The following is a 20,741-nucleotide window of genomic DNA, read 5'->3' on the forward strand; positions in this document are numbered from 1 at the left end:
AGTGACATTTGACACTGACAAATAATCAACAACGGTCCTGTGACGTGTTTTTGTTTATATTTTTATTAAATTTCAAGTGTACACGCAAACAATTTATATTTTAGTTTTAAATCAATTACGCACCGAATTGTGTTTTTGCAACATATGGTATGCTTAATAAATTCACGATTATCTGTTAATAATAATTTAATAGTCCTACCTAGAAAAAAATGTTATCTTGATTTTAGTAATATTTTTAATAATAAATCAAAGATAATCAATTTAATATATATAATCCTTTTATAGATAATAAAGACATCAACCACTTATTTGAGAAATAGCAGATATGCCTAATTCAAAAGAGGAATGTGTGTTAAAGGCAGGGCATCCACCTGCAGGTAAATTTGAAAAATAAATTAAAAAACTAATCTCTATTTTGTAGATAATTCAATAAACCAATTACTGTGTGTGTGAACTATCTTATTTTATTTTTTCAGTAAAAGCGGGTGGCATGAGGATTACCCAGCACAAAACACGTAGAGATTCAAGTGGAATATCTGAAGACACAACAGGCTTGACTGTTTCTGGAAGTCCACCAAAAGCTATTACAGTTTCTGGAGCTGTGGTCAAAGGCCACTCCGACTTTCCTCCAGAAGCAGTGCAAAGTTTCCATAAAGAAAAACCTCCAGTGGTCCATGTGAACAAAGGAACTAGTCATATAATTCAACAACCTAAAAAATAGGTATTTTGAACTTATTATTAAGTTCAAAATCAGATGTATTGGGTTGGCTGGTTTTTGGTATGGTTTGGCTTTATTTAGCTTGGTACACTTACTATGCAAGGCTTTAGCTAAGTTTTCTCTACAAGTGGGCTTCTGAGATCCCACCTGACTTGATATCTAAAAGCAAATTAAATTTAATTAAAATAAAAATTTACATTTGGCTAAAGTATTTAAAATACAGTGAGAGAGGAAGTAAAAATATGTAGAAATAAATTTAACATTGAAAGCATTTGATAAGCAAACAGCCAAGCAAAATATCTGATGGTTTGTTGAAAAATTCTTATTACATTTTATGCATTTAATACCATTTAAGGGGATATTCAATATTTGCAGTTTTTACAATACTTAATTCTTTAGTGAAGTATAAGGTTTTTTAATAATATGTAGATATATTAACGTGTATCATATATCTTTACATTATTGTGTTTATGGTGCTTGGTTTTTTTAGTAAAGACGCAATATAATATCAGACAAATGGTTTTATTGTTTGTAAGGTAATCTACATGAAACAACTTAGACAAAGCATTAATTTAATAAAGGTGTTCTGTTCCAACCAGTTTTGGCTTTTTTTTTGTAGTCCTCACTCGATAAGGGTCTTAAATGCGCTGCGTCTACAATATTACTAAAAAAAAATGAAATAAATTCTGAGCATGTATTTGTTATGGCTAGAGTATTTGGTGTTATTGTCCCCATGTATAAATATCCTTACGTACCGAAATTCATCATAATTTTTCGATGTAACAACTGCCCTCAATTTCGCATCGTTTCTGATCCAGTACATTTGATCTTTTTTGATGGCGGATTGCAGATTTGAGAACAAACTGTCTAATTCATGAGTATGTGCGTTTGATGAAGCCATTGATGAAAATATTAAACTAAATGACTCAACAATATTATTCACAATGATTACAGAATATGGGTTTGTTTAATCAATACAAATTTATCTTGATGTTTCCATGGCTGCCTAATGCCTAAGTAGGTAATTATTGAGTATAAAAACCCTCATAGAGAACGAAAGCTGCATAGTAACACATTGTCTATTCTTTCTTACAGTTTATCCTTGAAAGATTGCAGACAATATTTAAATTTATAATACCACTCCACTGCAGAATTGCTTTTCTTACTCCTTTACTCAAAATAAAATTCAATTACATAATAATTTTCATTTATTTAATAAAAACAATATTATTTTTCATAATGCAATATTTCATCGAATAATTATGCCCAGCTTTAAAGAGGCAGCTTCCTCAATTTTGTTATGTATGACGTTCACCTCATCTTGGGTCAAAGTTTTCTCCATATGCCGATAAGTAATTCTATAACATTGGCTATTTTTTTTTGTTTTTGGATGAGTAAAGTTATCAATCAACTGAACTTGCTCAATTAGATCCCCACCTTCAGTTCTCACTAAATCATAAAAGTCATTACTGGAAAAATCTACATCCTCTGGCACCCAAAAACTCAAATCATTTATACACTTGGGATAAAGTGAAACTGGCTTATATATAATATTTTGGTTTATATCTTCAACTTTGAATTGGTTTAAAAATCCTGAATCATTAGACCAAAACAACCTTATGTCAGGAATCTTATACAAACACATTGCAATTCGTTCAAGGCCAATTCCAAAAGCCCATCCAATTTTATTAGTGAGTCCTGAATTAGTAAGAATTGGTTGTCTCATAATGCCACAGCCCAATAACTCCAGCCATTCATCATTATAAAATACTTCAAGTTCCCAAGAAGGTTGTGTAAAAGGAAAATAAGTATCCACCCAACGGAACTTTACTTCACCAAACAAATGCTTTGCTAGTCCTTCCAAAGTATTTTTTAACTCATGTTCCATCAGCTTTGCAGCTTCTAGAGTATGGCAAGCTTGTTTTTCTTGACCTCCAAAACTATCTGTATTATTTCCCAATTCAAATAGTTGCAGCTTAGTGTCATTCGGAAATAACTCATCTTTAGTACACAACCTTACTGCATCTAATTGGTGGAAGACTGGATAGTGAGTTCTGTCAATTTCATCCCTCCGATAAACATCTCCAATCATTATGAAATTATTTAGACCTGTGAGGAGCAATGAAGACTGGTGTGCAGTCATGTGTGCTCGAAGCAGATACTCTCTATTTATATAATAACAATCACTTTTACGTCTGGAAGGATGCTCCTTAGGTATCAAAAGGCTGTCGAAATTCTGGTTAACATTGACTATTGGTGACAAGTTGTTGTATATTGAAAATATGGGATTTCCTCTAGGATTAGTGAACGACTTATAAAAGTAATTATTAATCCGCTGCTGCACAAGGTTTATGGGATGGTAGTCCTTCAAATGTAAGTTTCTACCGACATGAAATGCAATCCGATCAGTTATATTTGTATAATCGTCTCTATGATAGGAGTTATTTAATACTTTAATGTCTTTTGGCGCGATCTTAAGATTAGAAGAGAATCTTTGAAAAGTGGCGTGCATACATTTTCGGCATATCATTTTTACAGCAGGTCAACAATAAATATTTTAAATTAAAAATAATTAAGTGATAATAAAAATATCCATTTATAGGTTAGGTTCGGTTGGGACAATTTATGTACCTAGCAGAGTGACGTATAAGAAATTTATATGTCATTGTTTTTGACAGTTCTTTCACAGTTTTTACCAAATTAAAAACGAATCATATTAGAGACGAGATGAATATTTTTCCCAAAATAATTTTTTGACTAATCAACGCCTCTAAAATCGATATCATTCAACATTGTGATATCGATATATTTTACCAAATATCGCAATCGATACCGACTGATCGCACGAAACGAAGAAAATGAAATAATTTTCAATATCATAGAAAACCAATTTCGAACTTTTAAACAAATGTGTAAAAAATACTATTTCTTTCAATAACAATAACAACTGTTGGAATATATCTTTTATGAAGGGATTCGGGGATGACTTGGATATGAAAGGAATTTAATAAGTATCGACAAGGATTAGTGCTAACTTTATAAACAAAGTAAAAATTTTCATATTCTATTTATCAATGGCCAACAAAGACATCTTAATAAATTGAAATACACCTATACTTTGTTTTTTGCACAAGGAAAGTGCCTCTTTAAATTGTTCAGCGGTAAAACTCCCTTCTGTATGTGAGGCAACTATTTTTCCGCTAGTATTGTTAAATACGAAAACAAATGTTGCTTTTAAATCATTTTCGCTTATCGGCGGGGAAAAAGTAAATTCCTCAGCCTTATTTAAATACACTGAAACTGCTCCAAATATGAATTTCATGGCAATACCTGAATCGAGGCAAGCCATACATGTCGCATTTATAGCACATGACACCAACTGAAATAAAAAAAAATGCACATAACGGACAGCAAAAAATTCAATATTCCCATAGACAAAATAATAAAAAAAAAGCTTATTACGTATTATACGTATTATACGTATTTTTATATGCCTCAAACATTTTACTAGCGTCCTTGTGTACTACATTCAAGAGCTATTATTAGGTTACTTATGGATTTTATAGACATGTCATGAAAACGTAATATGTCCAGCAGACATTTAAGTTTCTATTGAAAGCAAATCAATTCACTAGAGTGCTGAGTGCACATGTGAGAAAAAAATCGAAGTTGCCTATTTAATAAAATTTCTTGTAATTACCTGTCCTCGATCCTGCATTTCCTGTATGTTTAATATAACGGCAGCTCTAGGATATAAAACTGCTGCTATGGCAGTTTCACAGATATTTTTTATCACAGACTCCCTGTATCTGTCTTGAACCCCTAAAAGGCAGCACATTCACTCAGTTAAGACTGCCCCTAATTAATTTGCATCATCTATTATGAAAAATTACCCGATTCAGCCTTAGGCCGATAGCAACATTCAATACTGGCTTTGTCTATTAACATTTTTTTCATTTTAACTTCAACTGGTCCATGAACTGATGCAATTACTGCAGATTCGCCTAGAATGATAGTGGCATATACATTTTTCACATCAAAGACTAGATAATTCTAGTACTTGAAGTAGATGAATATGAGGGAAAAACATGAATCAAATGACAACTAATAATGATTACAGGTGAAAATATGCCAATTCGATTAATTGGAGCGCTTAGTTTTTGTTACGTACGTGAGTAATTGTACGTACCTTCAACAAAAAAAGCTGATCCGTCTGATCTAGATAGTAGACCAAGTTTACACTTTAGGGAAGGTATATTCGGAAGGTCCACCTCCATATTGGGATTGTACAAGTAAAAAGCTTAAGATTTAATGTACTATTAAACAAACTCCAAACTTTCACTAAAAATCGTCGAAATCAGAAATGATTGTTTACTAAATGGAATAAAATAGATCCACGACCAAATCATAACAAATGTGGCACCAACACACATTGACAAAAGGGGGTGAATTGAACCAATGAGCGGAAACATTGAATAAACACGCGATAAAAATCAGCTGAACGTTGATCATGCGCTATTAGTTAATTATATATTTTTTCTGATAATGGTTGATGTTCATAAACATAAAATACGAAAAATAAAGTCTGCTGAAGTTGATTACAGATATTGTTTTTTTTCCTGCTATAATCATTACAAAATTTGCTGCAAACAAATTATTTAAGGTTAAATTGAAAATTTGAAAAAATAAAATCATAGCCTGACAGAAGCAAACCAAAATGTTCTGGTGAAGTTTTCTTTTTTGACTTACCATTCAAGAAGATATACTAAAAAATCTTTATTTATTAACTTATATCCTGACACAATAGCACCAATCTAATGGACTTTCCAAAGAAATGTGCTGGTAAAGAGAGCCTTCAGAGGGTTAATTATTTATTGCAGGTAAGTTTATAATTGGGGTTACAAAGGGTACTAGCAAGGTATGTTTTTTTTTATGCTCCAATGCACCAAGTGTTTATTTACTTTTACGTTGGCAAACAGTGCTTGCGTCGTTACCAAGGAACCAGTATCAAAGCACAAAATTAAAAGAAGTGTTTATATTTTGTGTAATAAATATTGATATGCAGCTCTTCTTTGCAAAGCACACTTTCCTTGAAGAAAACAAAACGTTAACGAGGATTTTTTTCAAAACCCTTTATACAGGGTGAACATTATTTCCAGTTAGTTTTAAAAAGCTTCCCTTTTCAAAACTATTTTTACTTACTTTTGACCAGTTTGGGCAACTGCTTGAATTTACTACTCTTGTATAGAGTACCTACCATACTGTAACCTAAATTATTTTTCATGTATCATGATAAACACCACCTGACTTTTTCACATTTTTAGTTAGCCAACCAACTATCGATGGAAAATCCATCAAGCCATATAGCATCTTTGCAATACACCAATTTAGCCGTCAGTATTTCAAAGAAAGCCGTTCAAAGATTGTAAGTGATGAAATTGGGTACAATTTAGTCTCCACAAAATTAAATAAATTATATCTTTATTTTTAGGGACACGGATATTAAAAGGGACTTATGTAAAAGATGTAGATCGATTCTTGTAGCAGGAGTTACTTGTAAAATTAGAATAAAGAAAAAGAAAATCATTAAACGTTGTTTGAAGTGTACGCAGGCCAAAATTTTTAATACGAGAATGAAGGACTTCCGTCCTTGGAGTCAGAAAGAGGAGAGTGTAATTCAGTTGTTGGATTACACACCCAAAGAATCACCACCAATAATTAGTGATAAACTAATTGCAAGTGATAAAAAAAATAACTAATGTATTTTTTTGTTAATAATAAATGAATAAAATTTATAATTTTTTAAAGCTTAATATGATCTACATAAAGTGTTACCGATCGATTCACGAAGATATCAAAAAAACAACTTTTATATAAAGAAAATAAAATATCATAATGAAACCCTTGATTCTAGGAAAATAGATTCCCTGCTTATGAATAAGAGCAATTATTTGTTGTCTAATTTAGCGTGACTAAGTCGGCTATTAACAAATTAATGAATCCTCACTTTTGCAAGTAAGCTATTATACGTAAATTAATAGAAATACAATTATTACACTTTTCAAACAAAAATTGGAAGCGTTTACTTAAAGTTATTACATTTCATAAAAATTAACGTCCAAAAAGCAATAATTCAAATAAATACTTGCTCACTTGATAAACTATCCGCAAGCGGACTGACAATTTCTTTGGTAGCGAAATAAAATATTAAACCAAATGTTATTGAAATAGGTAAAGCAGGCAGAGCTTTCTTGAATATCGCTAACAGAAGTAACGTCAGGCACAAACCCTAAAAAATAAAAAAAACAATACATTTTAGTATTTAGTAAACATAAAATAAAATTATAGAATTAAATTTTATTTTTTTACAATTATATGATCTTATTTTAATGATTTTCCATAAAATCTCGTCAAAATTATATACATCTTACATTGAATTACTTACTATTAAAATTGCTACGAAACAAGCAAGAGTAGTATTCCAATCTCCATAGGAAGATGCTTTTCCTACAAGTACGCTGTAAAATATAAAATCCCCAAGTCCGAGTTTTACTCCTCCTGTAAAAAAAAGTATACATCATACAGATATTGTGAGTTTTTGTGCTTGGAATTATATTAAAATTATCAAACTGTTTTTGCAACTTGTAATACTTAGTCAACTCTATATAAAAAGTTTGAAGCACTCACTTTCCTCCTCTTCATGGGTGCTGGTTTGTTCGTGAATCTGAGTTCGTACTTGACCGCTTGGTGCACCGTGAACTTCAAGTTGTCTCTGAGTTGCGTGATTGGCATGGCTATCCACCCATTCTTGTGTAAATCCGTGCGATTCATCTGTACTATTTGAACGAGAAGTTCTCTCTCCAGTGGCCATAAGTGTGTAGGGATACATGAATGTGGCTGGAAAATGTTATTAACAATGAATTGTGAGCATACACTTTTTCAAATTTTAAACTCAAATTTTGACATATGCATTACACGTTATACCGTAAAAACAACAATGAAGGTTTGCAAAGTGATTTTAAATATTGGAAAGTTCTTGTCTTTTCTGGTGCCCGACTTCCCTTTTACATTCTTAGACTAGGCCACAACAAACCTTGCATTGCCCTGAAGAACTGCTATCAGTTTACTCAATACTAAATATATACTTACAGGAATAAATCAGAGCAGGAAATATCTGTTCATTTCTTTCTTGAGCAGTCTCAACTAGAATTCGAAGAGGTCCTCTAGGAGAAAGAACAGCAATTAAATCTGAAATACAATTATACCTTTAAACGCACGTTAATAATGCGCAAAAAATTGATCGTTTTTCTCCTGCATAGATTATTGCCTTTATTTTAGAGACAAACTTTGAATCAAGCTTACAATAATCCTTTTGATGCACTCTTATTATCACTATATAATTTCAAATGTGGAATATCAAAGTTTATATTACCCCAAATTGATATAACAGCCAACACGGCCCAGGTAGTCCATTCGGGTAGATATTTTATAAACACAAGAGCCATCAATGCCGCGACAAATATTAAGTAAGCCTGCTGTAAAAGAAGTGGACCTTGCCAGTGAATACAGATCATACCCATCACTCCAAAATTCCACATTATCATTAATGCAGTTGGGTAGTCCATTGGAATGTTGTAAGCTCTTAAAACTTCCCTAAAATTAAAGAAATATGATTTAGATTAAAGTGATAAAACCAGTTATATTACACATACTCTAAGTACAAATAGCTGAAGATTGACAGCAACATTAAAGATGAAACTATAAGCCATCCATGAATGGTTTTATAACATCGATACTTATACAATACTATTAGTAGAATAGTCATTCCAACAATAACAGCCATTAAAATAAAAGAATTGGCTATTGCATTCCATGCTTTAGTGCTTGTGTCTGGACTTTCTTCATGAAATGGTGTATATAAACTGAAATGCAAGTTAATTAATTTTCATGAATGTTAGTTTATGGTTATTTACTTACAAATACATATCCTTAACTGAATAAAAGTTAACAGAACTAATAGTGGCTACTACAACCACCATACAAAGTGATACTGGGGCAAACAGTTTAATAACATGTGTTGCTCCATACTTTAGTTCCTCCTCTTCCTCACTGGATTGTTGTGTCATTTTGGGCCCCTATATATAGCGAGTAACTAAGTTAAATAAATTAAATCTTAACATGAGATTTTGCAACTGAATCTTCAATATTAAGTTACTTCACATGCAATTTTAGTGGATGAGTCTATTATGTCACCATAATAAATGAGAATTGATATCTAAACAAATACCTGGCTTAAATTAGAGGCAGAGCCTCCCGGCAAAGTTTCATCTCCATTTCCTTCAGACCTAGCAATTCTTTTCCTTGGCACTTGCCGAACATCTAAAGATGAGTTTGGGTTGTCTGTGGCAACATGTCCATCCATCAGTCTTGCTGTCTCAGAGACTGAATCTTGTTTCTGGCTGTTATACATATAGATACATAAACAAAACAGTCTCACCAACAACTAAGGAAGGGTTAATGTTTTAAAGGAATTTTTTAGGTGTGTTTGTGGTGACTTAGTCAGTGATAATTAGATTTTAATGTCGGTTAGTAACCCGAATCCCCATCTGTGAATGTTTATTAATGCAAAAATCCTATATTTTCTTATCTCTTAGATAAAACAAAATACAAAATAGAAACGGAAATTTTGAATTCAAGTGGATTTAAATTTTAAAATATCACCACCCAGAGGAACTCTTGCAGACTGAAGCGCGATGCAGATAACACTGATTGCAGATTGCCTTTGCTTTAATGATAAACTGATTGATGAATTGATGATGATTGATATAGATGATTCAGAATTTCTAATTTGTATGTTTTGATCAGGATCTAGATCTGTCTAAAACTCCTTCAAACCTTGAAATTCATTCGTGGACGTCAGGGTTAGTTCTTTATTACAGGACTATTGATCGCTTGATTCGATATTGATATGTCGTTGACTCCCATCCCATCAGCAGTATAAAAATATCGCTCTTTGCTCATCTCTAAACTGCAATAATCCTTAACAACAAACGTCAAATGTCATTTTACGTATTTTGAACGGGCGAATAGAGCAAAAATTACATGAAATGGGGTGGCCGTTGATCGGTTCCGATTTGAAATTTTGTAAAATTTTTCACGACAGTTTCAAATAAAATTAATAGTTTTACTCTTTTAGTTTAATGTTGAGTTCAATGAAATAGGGCAATCCTCGTAGTGTTAGTCCTGTGACTTAGAAGTAGTACTTCCAATAGTAAGTAAAGAAATTTAAAGTGACTAGCTGAAAGTTGTAATAAATACAGAGTGCCTTAGGTTTTATGATTTCGGCTTCAAAAATGATTAGAAAGGTGCCTCTTAAGTTTCATTATCTTCTTTCACTCTTTCTTCCTCTAATTATTCTCATTTTTAATATTTCAATTATTCATTGATATTGTGATTTAGAAAAACTGCTTTGTATTTTTTTCAATGTCTGCTCTGTTAAAACATCCAAAATCAAATTTCACTTACGTATTGCGTTTATTTGGCTCAAAAATGCCGATTTTTCACCATTGGAATTTTTTATCATTCTAAACATTACAGTGAAATTTTTACAAAGAGGTGATAATGTCACAGGACCATTTAAAATTAAGTTTATAATGTAAAATTTATATTCATTTATAGTCACCTGTATACCTTGGAAATGGACAACCAAATTCAACAAGATGACCAAATTGCACCAGAACGAAGAACTCAGTACAATCTTCGGTCTTCCCTAAAAAGAACATCGAGAATTGTACCTAATATGGATTGCACTGATGAAAGTCTAAATGTAACTACAGCAGTACCTACAAGAAGAGTGAGTTTTGCAGCCAGCAGCACTGTGAAACCATTTGTTAATGACAATGAAAATAATACTATATGGGATAACACATATGAAGAAGCAATTAACCATACAGACTCTAGTGGCTTGATGTCAGGTTCTCAAAATAAAAATATTAACAAAACAACAGTCAACTCCATAGATATGTCTCTGACATGCCAAGATTTCAAAGTTAATACATTAGAAATTGACAACAATTATATTCAAGATGATGTAAAAGTTTTTACATCAGTTATGGAATCAACACTTTCCAATCAAGAAAATATTCTGGTCCATAAACGAGCACGAAAATCTAATAAAGCAGAAAAACTGTTGAGAACTCAAACTCAGGTTCATGAATCATCTGATATGGACATTGAATATGTTGACCAACCTATGCAAATTACTTTTGCAAATAGTGCTCAACCAATTGATACTACTTTATACCAGGAAACTGACATGACTTTAACTTGCAAATTTGAGCATTCAGCTGCAGTTGGCAAATTAGAGTGTCAGAAAATACCTATGGAGTCTTCCCCAAAAGTCACATCAAATCAATTGAATGCTTCAGTAGATATGGAATTCACATGCCAATTTCCAGTACAGGACATTACCTTAAAAAGCAAAGTATTTCCAGATTTGGATGCAACAAGTTCCAGTAAAGGGAAATCAGTAGGAGTTAATACTGTTTATAATGATATACAAACTTCTTCCCTAGATAAAAGTGGTAAGTGCAGCTCGATCCCTCCTAATTATTCTGAACGGTTTAAAATAGAACCAAGAACAGAGGAAATAATACAAAATTATTCCCAGGAAGTGTTATGCAAATATCTTACAAAACCCTTAGATGAGAAACCACACCATATTATAACCGAAATTAAGTCTGATACCCATTTATTGAAAAATGAATATCCCAAGGAACTAAAGAGTGAGCTTGCAGATGGCCAATGTAGCGTTTATTTGAAGAGTGAGGAATTAGTTAATATTGATAAAGAAGGCAGTCAAGATCTCATTACAATCAAAACTGAGAGTTTCAGTAATTCATTGAAAACAGAAGTGATTGAAAATTATGAGAAATACGAGGAAAACAAAGAATGTGTGTTTTCCCTTATGAAAAGTTCCAATGTTTTTGATAATGAAAAATTCAACAAAGACAGCTCTGTTCATGTTTATACTGGAGTTAACAATATCTATCAGCCGCTAGCACTTAAGAGCCAGAATCAGGAGTACTCCTCTGAAGTTGTTGAATTTGGAAATATCCCGATTGCTGTCGATGGTTGTGACACCAATACCTCTATAGACGTGCTGCAGAATGATCATCTTGCCTCAGATGAAGATAAGAAATGGGCAGAGTTGACTCAAAATATCAAATGTGAAAATCTCGACGATGAAGAGTGCAGAGTTGTCGATATTACTACCAGCTTTAGACAAACTGATATGGATGCAATCCCATCAAAAATAATATATACTGAACCTATGCAGGCCATCTCAACAGTATCTTCGATGCTCCATTTCTCTCAAGCATTTTCTTCAGTTAACAACAACAGTGCGTCTAGTGTAGATAATACTCAAGAACTCCTCGAGGCGCAAGGCGGTCTAAACATGGACAACACTAAACATGGAGCAAATCGCCACAGCTTAGATCTGATTAATCGAATGTTGGGTACGATTGATATTGGACAATACGAGCCCCATGGGGTAGACTACACGGAGGAGCAAGAAATTATTAAAGAGAGCAAGGAACTTGTTGATTGTGTACGACGATACCAAGATAACTACCAGTCGCCTAAAAAGCGATGTTCTATTCTAAGCGAAAGCGTTCGTCGGCTGTCTCTAGCCAGCTCCCATGCTAATAATTCTGCGGATTATCTGATGTCTTCTTTAGAATATGATACTCCTCCGGTTGAAGCTGTAATAAGCCTGCAAGAGCAAATACAGCAGAAGTTTGACAGCACCAAAAAAATTTTTCTGGCCTTAGAGATGTTGAAACCGCATTATGTGGAGTTCCGTACCTTTTCTAGACTTATAAAGGTTGTAGTAGATCTTCATGAAGATGATAACAGAGTAGTAGCAATACACACTGAATCAATGCTACAAAAAGTCGAATCAAGGGATCATTTCTATAACCTAATTGAGTTCCTCATAAAATGTGTTTTACAAAAAATGGAGATGTCCAATTTGAAGTTGTCTTTAGGTTCCTATTTCGACATACTCTCATTGCTGGATCATGTATATATGATTTTAGATAAGGCTTCCAGTTTTTGTGACATCTTTGTGCTTCAGCTTCAAAGGTAACAACCTGAATTTTTATCTAATTTTGGCATTATAAGTGTAATTTTAGGTCATGTTTTTCATTAAATATAGACGATAGCCACACGTTTTCTTTCCACCTTTTTTGTGAAGAGTCGCTGATATGGTGGGCTGTTCAATTTCGACTGTCCTCTGTTGAAAATTTGGAGCAAGGTTCGTTAAACGCCACATCCAAGTGGGGTAATGTTAACGAAGAGCATCTGAAGACAATTATGAGGGACACTGAACCTGGCGTCGATTGTATTGCACGGTTCATATCGGAAGTCCAAGCTTATTTCAAGAGAACCACCATCCTGCGTAGAGATATTCGAGTATAATACAGTTATCTACGGTAACAATTTTCTCTTGTATGTTTTGGTTTACTTTAAAATATATTTTTTTATTTGTAACCGAACGATCGACCACAATGGGCAGTAACATCTTATATTAACAAAAAAAGAGAAACCCCTGCATTTATAAGTGTCCCTCTTTATATTACAATTTAGATTTGTTTAATGTTGCGGAGATTTATATTTTGTGCTGCTAAAGTCTTTCTATGTAGTATTTTCAGTTATTTGTTAAATACAGATTTTCCTTTGCAGACTCTGAATATTTGTTTTAATTATTGGCGCTTATTAACTAACATCCATAAATTTCTCACAAACAGCTTACGTTAACATACGGTTATATTTCCGTTTTCAGAAATATAGTTGGGTGTCTTCGTCGTTCTTCGTTAAAACTTACCTTCTAGAACTGACCGTTAGGTGCGCCACTAGCTCTGACCGTTGATTGCGCGCAAAAATTCGAATTAAATCCTGCAATTTTATATACATTGGCAATTAATTCTGTTTACATTTCTTAGCCAAATTCACACTAGTAATAAAATAATTAAACCATGGGATAGCCATCAGCGACTTCACCCCTCTGTGGGGCGTTGTCGACAGTTTCAACGTTGGCGTCGTTTCGGAACGCAGTAGTAACTTACACTTCAGCCGTTCCAGTGCCCTAGCAGTTATATAACACGGTTAATTGTAAAATTCGTTTTCTACTGTTGAAACGACTAAATATTCCACTTCGTAATTCGAACTATGGAAAATATAACCCGATTATTTTTTTAGTTGTTCGACTGACATTCGAGTTCGGGAATTACTATTGATATTTGACATGTCAAAATGCGATTGATGACTAACGATGAGTTCGATTCGAGAGTTCGATTATGTACATTTTATTTGTTTAAAGAAGTTAAAAATTTGTCATTTTCGTAATAATTAACATAATTTCCTTTGTATTATTAGTACGTCTAAATTCTCATACTTCCTGGTCTGGTCGAAAATGTGAAAATGTTTTTTGTTTACGTTTATAATCCTACCGTTCTTCTGCAGGTGATTTTATAGGTGTTTTAATTCCAGTACAGAGGTGATAGATACTGGAATAGGAAAATGAGTGAAAAACCAATCAAAACATTAACCGGGGCGGGTGCCTCCGTTCCAAACAAAATGAGGCTTTATGCTACATGGGTGGACAGAACCCCTTCTAACTGTATTCCAAGGCAAGTACCATTGTTTGTGTATAATTTAGGGGAGAACATATAGGTAGGTGCATTTCACTGCGTTCTTAGTGAAGTATACATCAAAGGTACCTCAAAGTGTAATAAACAATCAGGTAAAAGTCAAAGAAAAAGCTTTGTTTTTTATTTATTTATCAAATACCACAAAAGAGCATGCACCTTATTTTAGTACTAAACTAATTAGGTAATATCAAAACAATAATAATACTAGGATTACACAAGAACATTTGAAGTGATGAGGGCAAAATTGGTTCAACCCACCGAATTTAGTATATTGAGTTATAACTATAAAACAGCACTGAACATTTACTGTTATATAAGTCATGTTGATGGTGATATCAATGCCAATTAGAAAAATAAAACCAAAATACTGTTTAAATGATAAGTTACAACAAAAACTATTAAAGTTTATAACCAAAAATATTAAAAACTATTTTTTCCATAATTAAAAATTTTAGTTTGGGTAATTTTTGGACTCAATGAATTATTTAATGTATAAGCTCATATTAACGAAATTCAAGTGTTGTGGCATTGTAGCAACTTCAATATCAAGGTGTCTATGAATTGAGTCTTCTTTATTTAATCCTTTTTTATCTAAAACAACACACTGCATCAGTTTTCTTCTTTTTTCTCCCACCTTACAATTAGTTCTTTCAATGAATGACTGGAATTCAATTTTGATTGCACCCATCACATTAAACACAAGGATTTATCTTAGTTTTTACCCTTCTTTATGGCTATTCAATATCAAACGATATATAATTAATTGAATAGAAATCCAAATCAATTAGTTGCAAGGAAATCATTACAATAGTGAGAAAATTAATTACCTGCTGTCAAGGATTTTAATTTTGCTACAGCTTGGGTGGAGAGGAAGGTTAATAAGTCTTTAAAAAGTGCAGTATCAGTCTTTACCAAATCTTATAATTGAAGTGAAATGTTTTGAACTGACTGAAGAAGAAGAAACTTATTTCAACTTAAGGCACATTATAGATCTACATTTTGAAGCTTTTCTAATATGTAATATATACAATTTAGAAGGCTATTGGCATGATAATGTACTTCCGCATGAAACTTTTACTTAAATTACTAGAAAAATTGGGGTTTAAATTTAATTAAACCATTTATTTCAGACTTTGCACCTTGACTCTCACAAGACTTCAGATTCTCAGATCTTTAGGATCTGACATTACCAGCATCTCCATTGCTGTTAAGATGCATTCAAGCAAACGCACATTAAGATCTAATGAACTGTCTATCCCTCCTAATGGTTTATTAGATATTCCATTAGATGTTACTTTTTGTCTTCAATATCCTCATTTTCTTAAGAGAGAAGGCAATAAGCTCCACATTTTACTCCAGAGACGAAAACGGTATAAAAATCGAACCATTCTCGGTTTTAAGACTTTGGCTGAGGGTGTAATTCGTATGGATCAAGTATGTTACATATTAATATATACAGTGCTGATTATGATTACAATTGTGTGGTTTAGGTATTACAAAAACCTTTAGATTTGGAACTGGAATTGAGCAATGAAGGAGGTGGGAAAGATAAAGTTATAGGACCATGTGCTCGTTTATATATTGTTCAAGTAAGTTCGACTCCAGTGGACCAGCAGGATCAGAAGGCTGATCGAGAACATGATTTCAGGTTAGGGATGACACAAGCTTACAAACATGTTATAAAAATTGACTTATTTACTTAATTTTAGTGATGAAGAAGATGAGATTTCCTCATTAGAAGAAGAAGCTGGCGACTTATCAGACTGTGAACCAATTCGGACAAAACTTCCTCATACACGACATAATCTAAAACAGAGATTTGTGTCATTGCTCAGGCGGTTCCGCGTTCCTGATTCTGAAGGTATTTCTTGTTATTTTGATTGTTATGATAAATTACCTAATGATAGATTCAATTTCTATTAAATAACTATTGCAATTTGGCAGGATGGTCTGTAATTTGTTTTCAGGTGGAAGAGCTGGAGATCTCGATAATCCTAGTGATATTCAAGCTTTATTTCATGAATTGGAATCATTAAGCTGTGATGAAGATTCTGGTGCTGAACAGGATACTATGTCCATATCAAGTACACCAAAACCAAGTTTGCGTCCATTTTTTAGCAGTAGTAAAAGTTTACTTGACTCAACTAACATCCCCTATATTGAAGCGGATAAGGTTAGTATGACCGTATGTACTTATATATATAGGATTCATTATTTCTTTTAAAAAATGTATGTTTTTTTTTAATTCTTACTAATCTTCCCAAACAAATAGCTATTATTTACTATGTTGAAATAAAAATATTACAGGGTACATTATCTCTGATAAATACGGAAATGTTTTATAGGTAGGTGATGAAAAAGCAGCATCGGGCAGTGACGGCAATGCTGACGCTTGTGCTACGGATCCAGAGGCCCAAAGTGATCCGCAAACAGGATCTCCTCCTAGAGATCAATCTGGGAACGCAAAGAAGTCATTTGTAAGTTTCCTATTGTGGTTCTGTGTGATTTTCTATTTGTATTTGTGTGTACATGTATGTACGAACATGTCAAGTAAGCGGAATAAACTAAAAGAATTTAACGTATAAAAATTAATGGAACAATGAGTTTTATTTTCTAGTTAATTGTAGTTAAGTATTGACGACTTTTTATTAATTTATATTTATTTAATATTCCAATATAGATAGACAACGAACTATGCAATGTTATGCAAGAGCTAAATGAAAAGAAGTCCAAATTATTTAGGACTTCAGCTTCCTTGGCGAAGAAAAAAAACTCTCTTTGCGTTAGTGTTGAAGCACCCGCTCAAGAAGTGATGGTAAATATTGCCTTATTTTTTTAATAAATAAATATTTTTCGCATTTTTTTTACTTCCTTATACGTATTACACATAATCATGGTGTTTTAGGTACGAAAAGGCTTCATAGACCAAATCTCAAGGCTATTACCTCCTGAAGAAAATACCCTTCCCGAATACGTGTCACTGATCTCTGGTCCTGAAAATATCGCCTCATCCATCTCAAATCGACTGTCTTCTCATCACAACACCTTCAGAATATTTCAACCCACGTCCGGAATTGAAGTTAAAGCGGTTCTTACTGCTCTCTTCACCAAAATTCACAAATAGTAGGTTCCTGATGAGTTTACTCTCTAGATAAACCAATAATGATAAGTGATTATAAAAACCAACCTCAGTAAAACCTTGAAAGTGGAGCTGTATATATTTTCATAACCTTAGTTGTTTTTTTTTTTCTAGCTGTAACAGTTGTGCGAAACCATCGAATCCGTTGAAAATTTTGCTTATTGGCGGGGACATGTTAATCGGATGGTTTGTCCGGCCTTTTGTGGAAATTTTGTCGAGTAAGCCGTCCGAATGGTTGACATATACTAGGGTATATATCGTATCTTTGGGTACCTGCGGTATCAGTAAACATCTGGCTACACTTGATGCTGTGTATATGGCTTTGTTTACTACTGAGGTTGAACCAAAAATAGAAGAACTTTCCCAAAAGTATGTTATTCATATTAATAGATATATACGTGTGTTTTCTTAATTCTACATGTTTATTTTCTGATTGGTGTACTATCTTTTTTTATTAGAATAATTCGGTACATCTCTGTGCCAGCTTGTGCTGCTCCATTAGCTCACCTGCCAATTGCCGAGGCCATGCTCACGTGTTATGACGAGACTAGTCAATTATTCATTCCGTTTATTCACGTAGGTACACTGCTTTTAAACGACTTAAATGTTTCGATTTTAGATGGATGGCCACAACGTTTCAACGTATTTATACTTTCAGGAAGTTAGAGTTGGCCCTGCAGAGAGTACTCTCTCGGCATCGGTGGACATGGATGACATTTGTTCTAGTCCACCAGCCCCATCAATCACACCACCTTCATCGCCTAATGTTCAAATTCGGGATTCACCCTGGGAACCACTTGAATTGCAGATCGACTACTGGCAGATGCCAAAATTGAATGAAAACATTATAAAGGTAATAGAAGTTACTAATAAATTTTATAACAATTTTTCTACGTATTTACATTTCCTTCCAAGTATGCCATCAGTTGAAGTTCATAATGTTTACACTGAAACATATTTACAGACTGAAAAAGAAAAGGATAAAGCCAAACAAGATGGTAAAACTTCTTTGAAAGGAATATTTCGAGGACTGCAAGCTTCACCCACTAGCTCCTCTGGTCTCTGTGTAAACATGCACATGACCAACAAAGAGAAGAAACAAAAAAGTAAATACGTAGCACCTCTTTGAATACATTAGAACTGGGGGAGATTTTTTTTGCAGTTATGAGATTAGGTAAAAAAAAAGAAAAGGAAAAAGAGACTGAACCTCGGAGCCAAAACGTTGAAGGTGTATCAAGACTAATATGCTCCGCTCGTGCTTCACACACCACACCACTGCGCGGTAAGCATAACTATGTATCTAAATCTTTTGAAACGCTTCCATTGAATTGCATTAATGTTTAAATTGAATGTAACTCTCATGGTCATCTGAGAAGTTGAATTTAAAATTCTGTTTTAAATTATTTTAGTATACATTGACGGAGTTGAATTTAATGGAGTTAAGTTCTTCCAATTGAGTTCTACCTGGCAAACCCACGTGAAGAATCTTACCGTTTCTCTTGTGGGTGTCCCTTTAGCCAGTACAGAAATGAACTGACGTTATAATGATTATTGCGCAACGTAGGCGAAAATGTTAACTCTTTTAAAGGTATTGTTTAAATTGATACACTCTACTGTAATTATTGTTAACCTATTAAAAAGTAAAGGTAATTTTGATTTGGTGAAAAATGAGGTTGTGTTTCAACTTACATTGTTTTCGAAAAACGTGGTGTCAAAGTTTTAAGAATTTTTTTTTTACTAATTAAGCCTTGTCAGTGATTTTAACGGAACTTGCTGTTTTGTTAGCAGGAACAAAACACTTCTATTTACTGTATTCTAGTTTAAAATAATCCTTAACATTCAAAGGATCTACAGGTTTCAGTCCTGTGTTAACGTTTAAAAACTAATTCAATTACCCATCTATTGGATGAATGTGAAAAACTGGTTCCCAATATATTAAAATTATGAAATATTAATTCTGAATTCAGTTGTTGCGTCGAAAAAGTTACATCGATGCTTTAGATGTATCCGCAATTTCTTTATCGTTGTCGATACCCGATTGTATTCATTCTTTTACGCTTTAAAAATTCAAAAAAGGTTATTATTTACGTAGGTGATGTGCATAAATATTGTACTATCAATATGTCAAGAATATGGAAATAGGTTATAATATATGCAATATTTATAGATTTTTGAGGTGAATGAGTTCTCAGAAGCCTTTTATGATATTAAACGGAAATTTGGAGGAAAATCGTACAGGGCGATATTGAAAAGATACAATGTCTAGTACCACATGAATATGAGCATAGAGAAATTTTATGAAAACCAACAAGGTTGGGAAGAGTATGATAATTACAAAAGATACATCACAACACATTGCACCAAATTTCAGCTTATTATCACAAAAAGCTTTAGAGAGATAAATTTATTGCAAATATCATTGGCACCAGGTATATATCGTCTGGTTTAATAGGAAAGCTTAAACAAATTTTTCGACATCGATACATATTTTAGATGAATTGACCAGATGAAATTGCCTTTATGTCACTTAAAAAACTATATTAATTTCATACTGTCCGGAGAATACCACTGTACGCCATATTTCAATTCTGGACACTGCATCACTAAGCCTAAAAGTACGATGGTGGCAACGAGAAGTACATGTACCAGTACTTCGTAAAATTTTAAAATTGACATGTAACGATTAACAAAAATGGAAAAATATAAAAGAAATAGGAATCACGATGTACTAACACAGTATGAAATAAAATTTTATGCGAACACGTTCGGTAAGTCTTATTAAGAGTACACTTTAATGTTGATTTGTCTGGAATCATAACAATAGACTTTCCGGACTTACAAGTCAATAACTATAAATGACTCGAAGTAAATGCCTCACATACTTACAAAGAATTTCCATAATTATTTCAATATCATGTCGCGAGATTTTTCAGAAATTCATATATGAACAATACTGTTTATGTTATGATAGGGAGTTTATTAGAATTTAATACTTATTCCCATTGTGTTGTTAAGTCATCAATCCGTCAAGAAGACTTTTAAGTATTTTTACATACATAAGTATATATTTTTTTTTATTTTCAATAATTATTATGTTTAGTAGTGGTCTGTTGGTTACCCAAATGAGAAAAAACTGTAATTTTTCCTCCCTCCAAATTTCTAAAAATAG

At 33.0% G+C, this 20,741-nt stretch overlaps 7 protein-coding genes across 13 annotated transcripts; 4 read left to right on the top strand and 3 right to left on the bottom strand.

Moving 5' to 3' along the window:
- The first annotated feature begins 9 nt into the window (after positions 1–9).
- On the top strand, positions 10–1,316 carry LOC136348646 (death-associated protein 1). The gene is made up of 3 exons (XM_066299637.1): positions 10–147; positions 286–377; positions 477–1,316. Exons 2-3 carry the CDS (start codon positions 326–328, stop codon positions 719–721), a joined length of 297 nt encoding a protein of 98 aa, XP_066155734.1. The 5' UTR covers positions 10–147; positions 286–325; the 3' UTR covers positions 722–1,316.
- A 592-nt stretch (positions 1,317–1,908) lies between these two features.
- On the bottom strand, positions 1,909–3,695 carry PheRS-m (Phenylalanyl-tRNA synthetase, mitochondrial). Its single transcript, XM_066299628.1, has one exon. The coding sequence runs from the start codon at positions 3,246–3,248 to the stop codon at positions 1,968–1,970; it is 1,281 nt and encodes a 426-aa protein (XP_066155725.1). The 5' UTR covers positions 3,249–3,695; the 3' UTR covers positions 1,909–1,967.
- A 74-nt stretch (positions 3,696–3,769) lies between these two features.
- Positions 3,770–5,174, bottom strand: Rrp46 (exosome complex component Rrp46). Its single transcript, XM_066299634.1, has 4 exons — positions 4,908–5,174; positions 4,612–4,722; positions 4,419–4,540; positions 3,770–4,097 (listed from the first exon to the last, which is right to left on the bottom strand). Exons 1-4 carry the CDS (start codon positions 4,993–4,995, stop codon positions 3,783–3,785), a joined length of 636 nt encoding a protein of 211 aa, XP_066155731.1. The 5' UTR covers positions 4,996–5,174; the 3' UTR covers positions 3,770–3,782.
- An 80-nt stretch (positions 5,175–5,254) lies between these two features.
- Positions 5,255–6,531, top strand: Rpp21 (ribonuclease P protein subunit Rpp21). Its single transcript, XM_066299635.1, has 3 exons — positions 5,255–5,598; positions 6,043–6,143; positions 6,210–6,531. The coding sequence occupies exons 1-3, from the start codon at positions 5,536–5,538 to the stop codon at positions 6,475–6,477; spliced, it is 432 nt and encodes a 143-aa protein (XP_066155732.1). The 5' UTR covers positions 5,255–5,535; the 3' UTR covers positions 6,478–6,531.
- On the bottom strand, positions 6,459–13,711 carry Psn (presenilin). 5 transcript variants are annotated; one of them, XM_066299621.1, is made up of 9 exons: positions 13,608–13,711; positions 9,006–9,177; positions 8,696–8,853; positions 8,431–8,640; positions 8,151–8,371; positions 7,868–7,966; positions 7,406–7,615; positions 7,164–7,276; positions 6,459–7,007 (listed from the first exon to the last, which is right to left on the bottom strand). In XM_066299621.1, the coding sequence occupies exons 1-9, from the start codon at positions 13,694–13,696 to the stop codon at positions 6,852–6,854; spliced, it is 1,428 nt and encodes a 475-aa protein (XP_066155718.1). In that variant the 5' UTR covers positions 13,697–13,711; the 3' UTR covers positions 6,459–6,851. The 5 variants fall into 5 exon arrangements, with proteins under 5 accessions (XP_066155718.1, XP_066155721.1, XP_066155720.1 ...); XM_066299624.1 differs by lacking the exon at positions 13,608–13,711 and adding an exon at positions 9,614–9,759; XM_066299623.1 differs by lacking the exon at positions 13,608–13,711 and adding an exon at positions 9,443–9,602.
- Spc105R (Spc105-related) lies at positions 9,777–13,473 on the top strand. Of its 3 annotated transcripts, XM_066299618.1 has the most exons (4): positions 9,777–9,862; positions 9,915–9,989; positions 10,397–12,865; positions 12,916–13,473. In XM_066299618.1, exons 3-4 carry the CDS (start codon positions 10,416–10,418, stop codon positions 13,199–13,201), a joined length of 2,736 nt encoding a protein of 911 aa, XP_066155715.1. In that variant the 5' UTR covers positions 9,777–9,862; positions 9,915–9,989; positions 10,397–10,415; the 3' UTR covers positions 13,202–13,473. The 3 variants fall into 3 exon arrangements, with proteins under 3 accessions (XP_066155715.1, XP_066155716.1, XP_066155714.1); XM_066299619.1 differs by having other exon boundaries at positions 9,789–9,989; positions 12,939–13,058; XM_066299617.1 differs by having other exon boundaries at positions 9,790–9,989.
- Positions 13,712–13,943: 232 nt separating the features above from the next.
- On the top strand, positions 13,944–19,222 carry KrT95D (phosphofurin acidic cluster sorting protein KrT95D). The gene is made up of 14 exons (XM_066299620.1): positions 13,944–14,412; positions 15,564–15,867; positions 15,924–16,081; positions 16,143–16,294; positions 16,401–16,606; positions 16,779–16,910; positions 17,114–17,248; positions 17,339–17,556; positions 17,687–17,941; positions 18,031–18,148; positions 18,231–18,425; positions 18,537–18,678; positions 18,735–18,854; positions 18,982–19,222. Exons 1-14 carry the CDS (start codon positions 14,303–14,305, stop codon positions 19,107–19,109), a joined length of 2,373 nt encoding a protein of 790 aa, XP_066155717.1. The 5' UTR covers positions 13,944–14,302; the 3' UTR covers positions 19,110–19,222.
- The last annotated feature ends 1,519 nt before the right edge of the window (positions 19,223–20,741 follow it).

The sequence above is a fragment of the Euwallacea fornicatus genome, chromosome 34 (assembly GCF_040115645.1).
Source record: "Euwallacea fornicatus isolate EFF26 chromosome 34, ASM4011564v1, whole genome shotgun sequence".
Taxonomy (NCBI): domain Eukaryota; kingdom Metazoa; phylum Arthropoda; class Insecta; order Coleoptera; family Curculionidae; genus Euwallacea; species Euwallacea fornicatus.

What these genes read in the sequence shown, in the direction of transcription:
- LOC136348646 (XM_066299637.1), top strand. Translation starts at nt 326, where the DNA reads ATGCCTAATTCAAAAGAGGAATGTGTGTTAAAGGCAGGGCATCCACCT. An exon ending in GGCAGGGCATCCACCTGCAG is followed by an intron (nt 378 to 476) that starts GTAAATTTGAAA and finishes TTATTTTTTCAG; the next exon opens with TAAAAGCGGGTGGCATGAGG.
- PheRS-m (XM_066299628.1), bottom strand. Translation starts at nt 3,248, where the DNA reads ATGATATGCCGAAAATGTATGCACGCCACTTTTCAAAGATTCTCTTCT.
- Rrp46 (XM_066299634.1), bottom strand. Translation starts at nt 4,995, where the DNA reads ATGGAGGTGGACCTTCCGAATATACCTTCCCTAAAGTGTAAACTTGGT. An exon ending in ATCAGCTTTTTTTGTTGAAG is followed by an intron (nt 4,723 to 4,907) that starts GTACGTACAATT and finishes CTATCATTCTAG; the next exon opens with GCGAATCTGCAGTAATTGCA. An exon ending in AAATGCAGGATCGAGGACAG is followed by an intron (nt 4,098 to 4,418) that starts GTAATTACAAGA and finishes TTTTTATTTCAG; the next exon opens with TTGGTGTCATGTGCTATAAA.
- Rpp21 (XM_066299635.1), top strand. Translation starts at nt 5,536, where the DNA reads ATGGACTTTCCAAAGAAATGTGCTGGTAAAGAGAGCCTTCAGAGGGTT. An exon ending in GGGTTAATTATTTATTGCAG is followed by an intron (nt 5,599 to 6,042) that starts GTAAGTTTATAA and finishes TCACATTTTTAG; the next exon opens with TTAGCCAACCAACTATCGAT. An exon ending in AAGAAAGCCGTTCAAAGATT is followed by an intron (nt 6,144 to 6,209) that starts GTAAGTGATGAA and finishes CTTTATTTTTAG; the next exon opens with GGACACGGATATTAAAAGGG.
- Spc105R (XM_066299618.1), top strand. Translation starts at nt 10,416, where the DNA reads ATGGACAACCAAATTCAACAAGATGACCAAATTGCACCAGAACGAAGA. An exon ending in TTTGTGCTTCAGCTTCAAAG is followed by an intron (nt 12,866 to 12,915) that starts GTAACAACCTGA and finishes GTGTAATTTTAG; the next exon opens with GTCATGTTTTTCATTAAATA.
- Psn (XM_066299621.1), bottom strand. Translation starts at nt 13,696, where the DNA reads ATGTATATAAAATTGCAGGATTTAATTCGAATTTTTGCGCGCAATCAA. An exon ending in CTAACGGTCAGTTCTAGAAG is followed by an intron (nt 9,178 to 13,607) that starts GTAAGTTTTAAC and finishes TATGTATAACAG; the next exon opens with CCAGAAACAAGATTCAGTCT. An exon ending in CACCCATGAAGAGGAGGAAA is followed by an intron (nt 7,277 to 7,405) that starts GTGAGTGCTTCA and finishes TTTTTTTTACAG; the next exon opens with GAGGAGTAAAACTCGGACTT.
- KrT95D (XM_066299620.1), top strand. Translation starts at nt 14,303, where the DNA reads ATGAGTGAAAAACCAATCAAAACATTAACCGGGGCGGGTGCCTCCGTT. An exon ending in CCGCGTTCCTGATTCTGAAG is followed by an intron (nt 16,295 to 16,400) that starts GTATTTCTTGTT and finishes ATTTGTTTTCAG; the next exon opens with GTGGAAGAGCTGGAGATCTC. An exon ending in CACCCGCTCAAGAAGTGATG is followed by an intron (nt 17,249 to 17,338) that starts GTAAATATTGCC and finishes ATGGTGTTTTAG; the next exon opens with GTACGAAAAGGCTTCATAGA.